Below are 9,974 nucleotides of genomic sequence, written 5' to 3' on the forward strand. Positions count from 1 at the left end.
ATTAAAATTTAAATAACATTTTAACTATATAATATATACTAAATTTTTATTTAAGGCTATTTGGTTGGAGAGTACGTTATCTCGAATTTATTGTATTTATATCAAATATGAAATGTCGTCGTATTAAAATTAATTTCGAATTAATTACTACTATTTCTTATTCCTAGTATCAAAAGGAGCTCTTGTAGGCCCCACGTCAACTCTTCTAAGAGTCTTAAACCGTCCATCTTCATCACTATTCCCAGCTCTCAAAAATCTGATTACTCATTATCATCATCCCTCTAATTACGTGCCACGTGTCCACTAAATCACCGTGTACCTCTTTTTTCCCCTGCAACTCCACAACTATAAAAATGCATCCACGTAACACAAATTAAATTTAAACAAACAATAACAAATTTCAGAGAAATTTCAATGCCTTCTTCAGTAGTGCAATTTGCTGCTTCACAAAAAAGCAACAGCAATACTAATAGTAGTAGTAGTAATCATCATGATGATGGAAATGAACGGCTTGATTCTGACCACCATCATCATCCTACGGCTCACAATGTTTCTGTTTCTACTGAAACTTTTCTTCAAACTGCCATCTCTCTCAAAGATCAGGTACTATGATAATTTGTTGATAGTAGCTCATAGCTAATATTTTTTTAAAAAAAATTAAGTACTTATGCTGTTAATCTATCACTAATTCATTGCTAAAATAGGATTAGCTATGAATTGTGAGTTAATAATGAGTAATTCATTGTAGTTACTACTATTTGATTTTATATTGATCCCTTGAGAGTATTATCTACTCCTTCTGCTCCAATTTTTTATGTGACCCAGTTGAAATTTCGAGAGTCTTAACTAAGTTTTTTTTTTCAGTCCAATTTTAATCCTTTTAAGTGGTTAATTGTTGTGATTTATAGTTTTTAATTACATAGTTTTTAATTGTATGAATTTTATTTGGAAAAGTTTAAAAGTTTCTGTATTTGTGTTCACGATCAAAATTTAAAAGTTTGAATCTCAAAGTTTAAACTGCGTGCGTAAATTGAGACAGATGGAGTATAACTATGCTATAATGATCTATTTGAGCTTGAGATCGGTTATATTTTGCTAAATTCATGCGGCAGAAATCGTGAAAATTGAAAAATTCTAGTTTTCCTGAAAAAAATGAGCTAAAATCGAGGAGATCAAAAACACTTTCCAGTTTGTTTCGCCGGAAAATCAGTCAGAAAATTTCATAGCAGTACGCAAAAGAGTTAATTTTCCGTGCATACTTTTGCACGGCAACTTTAGCAATCGAATGTTGAACCTATGGTGAATTTTAGGTAGTAAAAATGACATGGAAAGGAGACGGAAGGAGTACTGGTGGTGTTACAGATCCAACGATGTATACAGGTTTATTAGGGACGGCGTTTACCTGTATGAGGTCGTATGAAGCAACTGGTGATCGGAGAGACTTGCAATTGTGCTCGGAGATTGTTGATGCTTGTGCTGACCTTGCTCGCACCGTCACGAGGTTCTTCCTTTTTTTTTTTTTTTGGCTAGTGGCATTTTTTTGATTAACTTAATCTTAATACGCAATTGAATGAGGAATCATGTGATGTTAATTGGATTTACTCCGTTCACTTCTTGTCATATTTTGTTTCACGAGAGTCTGTATGACTAATCTTTGAACGATAACATAATAAAAATACTAGTTAATGTGAAACATTGGTCGAACTCTTCATTGTTAAACATGTCAAGTAAAAATGAATGGAGGAGGTAAGAACGTTTATTCAATCATTTGGTGAGCTGGAATGGAGCAACTTTTTAAGCTAAGATTACGTAAAGAATTGATGTAGACCGATTTGTTAGAGCAAATAATGGAGGAAGTGGACATATACCAATTAAGTTAAAGTTTATATAAAAACAATTTGCACCTTTAACAATTTCGAAACAACTTCAGTTATGTGGTGTGGTGTTTAAAGATAGTCTAGACGAATCCAAAATTTAGAAGTTATACGGCTTATAATTAAATATTTTAAGCTTAACTTCAGCCATGCTTCATCTCGATTTAGCTTTCTTTAGCCTAATTATCTCAAAATGGGATAGATGTAGCGAATCATACTGTTCATTCTTCTGTATGTTGTTGAATATAGAGTTTCTACTGAGTTTTCAGGTTTAATTATTAATGGTGACACATGCTAGGAAATATTGTATGTTTGTCTTTTTCTTTAATTTGATATTTTCATGTATTTCTATTTGCTGGTCCAAACATGTATAAGACTAGTCTGGGAACACCACAAAAGATAAAGTCATAAAAGAATTTAATTAACATGAAAGTCCTACTTCTTTCTTTGTCAAAGAATTGAATATTGATGACTGTTTCCTTGATGAGTATAGTCATGGTCACTCAGGCAAAAATAATGTACAGGGATCCAACTTTTTTTTTTTTTTTCCCAATTAACAGACAAAAGAATCAAATCTTGGATAATACTCATGTTATTATTGTCTAGCAAGAACTATCACCATCACTCTCTACAACTTGAAAATAATTTGTTTTATTTTAAAGAAGAGTAAAGCATCTAGTACCCCTGTACTATGATCAAATTTGCTACGACACAATCCATCTTCAGGGGCAATAGGCCCCGTGAACTAAATTTTAGCGTATTTTTGTCTACTTTTTTAGTTGATGTGGCACCTTTCGTCAACCTTTTTAGCTAACATGACACCTTTGACATGGGTCCTATTTTATGTAATAAAAGTGTCACGTCAGCGCAAAAGAGTGACAAAAATATGCTAAAATTGAGTTCCGGGATAATAAGACCCCTGTGAAGTTGGGTTATGTCGTAACAAATTTGGCCATAGTTTGAGGGGTTATTGAATGCTTATCTCTATAAAGAAGGATCGAACTTTATGATATCTCAAAAGTCGCTAAAATATTGAAGTAGGAGATGTGTAACGTCAAACATGGAAAAATCAACTCCTCTCCTTTGTGTCTCAGTTTATGCAGTGTACTTTTACTAGACACCAAGATTAAGTAAGAAAGATTCTCAAATTTTTTGTCTAAAATAAGTCACATATATTTGTGTGACTTGGAGTAATTGCTAAAGTCCTTGTCATGTGATAAGGAGGTCACGGGTTCAAGCCTTGGAAACAGCCTCTGGCAGAAATGCAAGGTAAGGCTGCGTACAATACACCCTTGTGGTGGGGCTCTTCCGCGGACACCGCGCATAGTGGTAGCTTTAGTGCACCGGGTTGCCCTTTTTATATTTGTGTGACTATAAATCGTCTTAGTAACGGTAAAATGGAAAAATTAAAGTAAAATTGTTTCTAAATATATCATTCTTTTGGGACAAAGTAAAATGGAAATTGTTCACATAAATTGGGACCAAAAAAATAATACAGTATGGTGGAATGTTGAATGATATGGGAGCCCACTAGTGACTGGAACTGATTCTAGTTGTGAGTTTGCAGCTATGGTTTAATTAGTGTCTAGATTTCTTCATTAAATCTTCAAATATCTCAATAGTTCAAATGTTAATCTTATCTTTGTACTTTTTCGGGACCAGGCATGTGACTTTTCTCTGTGGAAAAGGAGGGGTATATGCTCTTGGTGCTGTTGCTGCCAACTATCGTGGGGACCAATACAAAGGTGACTTGTATTTGAACCATTTCCTTGAGGTACCAGCACAATCTTATTATGATTTCGTCTTTTTTCCTTTGATCCGTGGAAAGATAAGCTTACCAAACATGTTTTTTTGATGTGCTTATCGTAAAACATATCGATATTGTAATTCATTGATTTCATATGAGTTGCTTCACTAGATATGGGGAGACAGGAGGGTAAATGGCATGTTATTGTCGATCTATAGAGAGGAAAGAAAGATGTGGTCTTAATGTTTGGTGACTCTTAATTTGATACCAAATTGTTCCGAGACATATTGGACCATAATATCATTGCTAATTTGATACTAAACATTTTTGGAAGGGAGTGTATGATGCGTTGAATTATGTCTTAACCAAGTTGATGTTTTAGCTTAGCTCTAATAATTGTTCAGGTATTATTTTCATTTTCTTCAGCTATCAAAAAAAGACATGTACCGTTTTGAAGGAGCTTGTCTAAAGATATAATTTCACTTGAAGTTTGTCTCCACCATTTATCCGCTCCAAAATTTTCTTTGGATCACATAGTGTCCTCTTAACAATGATCAGCAATATAGATCACTCTCGATAAACTTTGCTCAACTTTAGGAATAAGAGAATGCATAAATTATGAGTTTCAAGAACCTCTACATTCTCTAGGGAGTTGGGGCCATGTAATGGTGGATATTTCGGCGTGGGACAGTCGCTGAAAGTTCCCTTTCCATAGAGGATAAATTGACTAACGAGTATTGGAGAGTTATTAATCTTCTGCACGCAAACTTTATCCTAGTTGTGATGAATAAATTAAGTAAAGCTTAATGATAGGAGAAACTTCTTTATTTTTGTTTACTGGATTGGTAATTGCCAATTGGAGATTCTGTTATTAACCAGTTGTTCTCTGCAGCCATTCATTTTATTTTGGAAGGGGTTAGAAACTGAAAACTTAGGAAAGTGTTTCATACAAATGACTACAAGGCAAAGGCTATCGGGGACTAAATCGTACTTGTATAGGATTTCACTTGCTTGAGAAAAACTATTTGACCTGGTGAGGAAGAAAATATTTGCTAGGTACATGATTGTGTGGTTAGTATGCGTTTGCAATTCAAATGCGCTGGAGAATCCACGAGCATTAGCTCTTGTATGTTCTCCCATGTGGAACCACATAAATTAATGGTGAATGGTGATTGCTTCAGCATCTAATGCAACAATGAATTTCATAATGTTGTTTTCATTGCTTTAGCTTCTACATTACTACGTCCCGGTTCCCCTCCGCTTCTGCAGTAAGTAGTTTAGCTTAGCCCCGACTCCGAGCTACATTAACTCTTTGTCCTATATATTACTTTCAGCTAGCACAAGAGAGAGCCCTTCCTGTTGGACCTGAAGATGGAGGTTTTGGAATGTCATATGACCTCCTTTATGGACGAGCTGGCTTCTTGTGGGCAGCATTGTTTATCCGGAAGTACTTGGGCGCTGAGGCGGTGCCAGATGATTATCTCATGCCTGTAGTTGAAGCAATATTAGCAGGAGGGAGAGCAGGGGCATCTGATAACCCCACCTGCCCTCTGATGTATAGATGGCATGGGACAAGGTATTGGGGCGCAGCTCACGGCCTTGCTGGTATTCTGCACGTATTACTTCATTTTCCGCTCTCTCAAGAAGATATTGAAGATGTTAAGGAAACTTTAAGGTACATGATGAGCAACAGGTTTCCGCAGAGTGGTAATTATCCTGTCAGTGAAGGGAATCCAAGAGACAAGCTGGTCCAATGGTCGCACGGTGCCACAGGCATTACCATTACATTGTGCAAAGTATCCGAGGTTAGTACCTGTTAGATTTGAGGCAATGAACTTTCTGGTTATATCCCGGACTTATAGTTAGTGGCATTACCATGCTTTTTGGTTAAAGTTCGAATTTTAAGCGTGGTACTCTTGCATTTTCTGAATCCTCTTGCTAAAATTTCTTATTGTTACAATTTGGTTAACACAAAAGAGTATCATATTATTACAATTCGGTGAACAAAGTAAGAACTCTCTCTTCTGCTGCAGGTATTGCCAAATGATAGGGAGTTTCGTGATGCTGCAATAGAAGGTGGAGAGGTAGTGTGGAAAAGTGGATTGGTCGAGAAAGTGGGACTTGCAGATGGTGCATCTGGAAATGCTTACGCCTTCCTCTCCCTGTATCGGCTAACTGGGGAGAGTATATACGAAGAAAGAGCAAAAGCTTTTGCAAGTTGCTTGTATCAAAATGCAAGAAGGCTCATGAACGAAAGGCATCATAATGAAGCAGATCATTCCTTCTCCCTTTTCCATGGATTAGGTGCCGTTGCTTGTTTCTTGTTCGACTTACTTGCACCAAATAACTCCAGGTTCCCAGGCTATGAACTTTGAACTTAGCTTGTTTTACTTTAAAGAGTTCAGTTTCTACAAGGGAGAAGAAAAAGGCAAATAAGTAGTTTCAGTAGTGCAAAGTTTATATAAGTCAATTCAAAGGGTGGAAAGTAGGGTACTCTCTTGCTTCCTCGTGTGCATAAAATACTAGTAAGCTTATGCAAACACAAATCTTGTATATATTTGGTGTTTATGTACCACTTTTTAACGAATATGGGGTTCCTTTTCGCGACCCCTTTTACCTGCTCCCATGAATCATTGCTTTACCGTTGGTTTATTTGTCTTCGCAATAATTGAATGCATGCGTCATCTTTGGTTTATTTATCTTCGCAATAACTGAATGAAATTATACGACTTCTTAATATAAGAGTGACATTACTTTTCAATTCTTCAAATCTTAAAGAGAAAGTGAAGAACACAGATTATTACATGATAAATATGCATATATGTTGAACTACTAATGATCTTAGAAAATCTGTATCTCAATTAGGAAACAAAATATGGTACTTGATCGATGAGACTTTGTTTCTCTTCTGTTGCATCATCCTATTTTTCTAGAAGTCTTCTACATGAACTCTGGGAACATGAGCAATTTACCAGTAATTCCCCAATTTCATCAAGTAAAAGATACTGCAGCTTGCTCAAATGCTCAATCCCAAGGGGCAACTCCTCCATTAATCTGCAGTTGCGCATTTCAAGCTTTTCAAGAGAAGGCATTGCACCCTCTTCCACTTTCATTTGTCTCAGTTTTGTAGAGTTCATAATTTGTAGTTCCTTCAGTTTCTCGAATCCACCTGTCCTGAATGTCAATTTTTCACCATCGTATGCCTGGTCTAGCACGAGTGTCACAAGGTTGGGCAAATCTTGAAGAGTGTCTATTGCATTGTCCATTAACTTGCTCCATTTTAGAACCACCGTGGTTAAGGCATGAAGAGAGGTTACCCATATAGGAAACCTCTCTAAACGCCCTTCGAAGGTTAATTTTCGAAGGAATGAGTGTGTAGAAGAAAGGGGATAGTGCAAACCAATAATGTCACTCACCCCATAGGATGAGATAGATAGTTGCTGAAGATTTGTCAACTTGTTAAGGGAAGTACAAAGATCCCTCCCATGTTTTCCTCTCAGATTCGCGATGAATAACTGTCTGAGTCTTGTTAACTTTCCCAATTCAATCACCGTGCTTGTAGAGGCGTTGATAAGATTGACCACCTCTAAGGACACAAGGGTCCCTATCTTCTCAAGAGCTTTGAAACCATGAAAAAAACCAGCCCCACGCCGATAAATGAAAATATGACGAAGGTGTTGAAGGTTTACCATCTCAACTGATAATTTGTCTACCAATGTGTCCCTTAGGTCCAAGAACTCAAGGCTCTCAAGCTTCCCTATTGATCCTGGCAGATGTTTAATCTTAGTCCTCCTCAAGTTTAGAAACTTCAGATGGAACAATTCAAAGACGACTTCTGGGATTTTCACCAATGGGGCTCCTGTTAAGTCCAACACCTTGAGTAGTTTAAAATTGTCAGATAACAGCTTCTACAAGAATGAATTAGAGACAGAGTCCGATGACCCCAGCGTTATTAGCATGTGTAGATGCTTAAACTGATCGATATCTTGTATATCTCCAACGAATTGGCCATGGATTACATGATGTCTAACTTTGTCAGACCTTGTAATTTCTTCACCATTTGCTGCATAATATGTGAAGTTGCTTACGTTTATAATTCACTGAGACTAGAACAAAGACTCATTACAACTCAAAGAACCAACCTATTACATAGAGTCTACGACTTGCTAAGTAAAGGACCAGGTTCTTCTTTATTGTCTGGTTCAATAATATCGCTTATCCTAGTGAATTTTATGGACCTACTGGACCAGAAGCTTCTCAAGCTCAAGCATTTACTTTTCTAGTTAGAGACCAACGCCTTGGGGCAAGTTAGTGAACTGATTTGCTGGTTGATGATTTTCTTGTTTAGTGCATGAGTGAAACATTTGAATGTGTTTGTTGTATTTAAGCCAACTTCTGATCGAGTCCTTTAGATGATGTACTCTTCTATCTTAGGACTCCAGGTAGTTTCACTCCTTGGCTGAATAGAACTATTCTACTTTATCCCCTAGTCTAGCAGGACACCTTGATCAACTCAATCTCTAAGTGTTGCATTTATCTTCTCCTCAACTTCTTTGCTGTTTGTGATAAGCATTGAGAACATATCTGACTTTCTTTGTTTATCCACTCCTGTCTTTACGTATTGTCAGCCTTGCATTTTCTCTGATGTGCTTCACATGTGAGAACCAACATGATTAACATGTTTCACCAACATATGTCAATCATCATAACTCTTTTACTCTAATAGAAATGACTATGACTATCAGTTTCTTCACAAATGGTATGACATATATCAGCAAAACGCGATATGACTATGACCCTCCTGCCACAGATTTCGAAAGAAAATGCATGTTTGATAGTCCTCCATGAGCCAATGTCAGGGCTATCATCAAGGACAACAAAGTACCTTGATGACTCAAAGACCTGTTCAATGACCTCTGCCAACATGTTAGCATCCATGGCATCAATTGCTCGTCGGGTTTGGTCATTATCTGGAGTAATCATGCTCGTTAATAGCTCCTTAACATTAGAAAACCTTGACACATCAATCCACAATAGAGAATCAAAATGCTTCTTCATCGAAGCGTCATTATAGACTTTCTTGACCAGCGCGGTTGTCCCTATCCCTCTAGTTCCAGCTACACAAAGCAATTTCCATCTTGGATCATCAGGAAGTAACCTGTCAAGAAACACCGATTTATGATATTCAATGCCTACTAGATCTATATCATTATCAAGAGGTACTTCTTCATGGTTACTACACCATGTAGCATTGCTACTTTCAGCACTTGTTGCAACACCATATTTTTGAAGAAATGATTTATGTCCTTCAGAGATAACGCTGATTCGGGCCTTGATACCTTCCAATAACATTGAAAGTCTGTCACTTTGAGCTTTCAATATCTTCTCAGCCATTGAAGAATGATGTTGTTTTCTCCATGACCATGATCCCTTTTCTTGAAAATTGCTGCATGTGAAAACATGTTTTTCAAGAATGTCTTGGGCATCATGTGCAAGATCTTGTACTTGCTTGATCCATAGTTGTAATTTAACATCTTCTTCTTTTGCATCAGCTACTTATAAACGCAGAGTAAGTACTGGATAGAAGATGTTTTATTAATGAAGCATAAAGCGTATTAAATAGAGTTACAGTTAAACTAAGATGAGTCCTAAACTAACTAAACTAGAATAGTCCTAAATAAACAGAAATACTGACTAATTCGACACGTGATGCTTCAATACGCCTCCTCAAGTTAGGCGATGAGTCACTAAGCCTAACTTGAATATATTCTTCTCAAAAGCAGGCTTAGGCAGTGCCTTGGTGAGGGTGTCAGCGATTTGATCGGCAACATAGACGTGAACAACTCGAACCTTTTTGATGTTGACATGGTGGCGAACAAAGTGAAAGTCCACTGCAGCATGCTTCACTTTGCTATAGAGGACTGGATCTTTACTCAGGAATGTGGCTCCAAGATTGTCACAATAAATGGTAGGCATTTGATGTAATGGAAAACGCAGCTCGACGAGGAGATTGGTAACCCACAGGTTTCAAAAAGGGCATTAGCCACTGCCCTATACTCAAGACTCAGTGGAGGAGCGAGAGACGGTATTTTGCTTCTTTGAGGACCAGCTAATCGGATTGTAACCAAGGAACAGGATATACCCAGATGTGGAAACTCTGTCAGCAATATCCCCACCCCAATCCGCATCAGAGTACACATGTAGATTGAAGTCCTCAATGGGGGTTACACGTAGTCCTAGTTAGATGGTGCCACGCAGGTAATGAAGAACACGTTTCACAACTTTTCAATGGAGATCTGATGGTGTTTGCATAAATTGAGACAACTTATTTACTACATATGGATGTCCGGTCT

At 37.2% G+C, this 9,974-nt stretch overlaps 1 protein-coding gene across 1 annotated transcript; it reads left to right on the forward strand.

The window, feature by feature from the left end:
- Positions 1-360: 360 nt before the first annotated feature.
- Positions 361-6,247, forward strand: LOC107850626 (lanC-like protein GCL1). The gene is made up of 5 exons (XM_016695290.2): positions 361-603; positions 1,311-1,501; positions 3,537-3,648; positions 4,956-5,426; positions 5,655-6,247. Exons 1-5 carry the CDS (start codon positions 415-417, stop codon positions 5,994-5,996), a joined length of 1,305 nt encoding a protein of 434 aa, XP_016550776.1. The 5' UTR covers positions 361-414; the 3' UTR covers positions 5,997-6,247.
- Positions 6,248-9,974: the final 3,727 nt, after the last annotated feature.

The sequence above is a fragment of the Capsicum annuum genome, chromosome 12 (genome assembly GCF_002878395.1).
Source record: "Capsicum annuum cultivar UCD-10X-F1 chromosome 12, UCD10Xv1.1, whole genome shotgun sequence".
Lineage (NCBI taxonomy): Eukaryota > Viridiplantae > Streptophyta > Magnoliopsida > Solanales > Solanaceae > Capsicum > Capsicum annuum.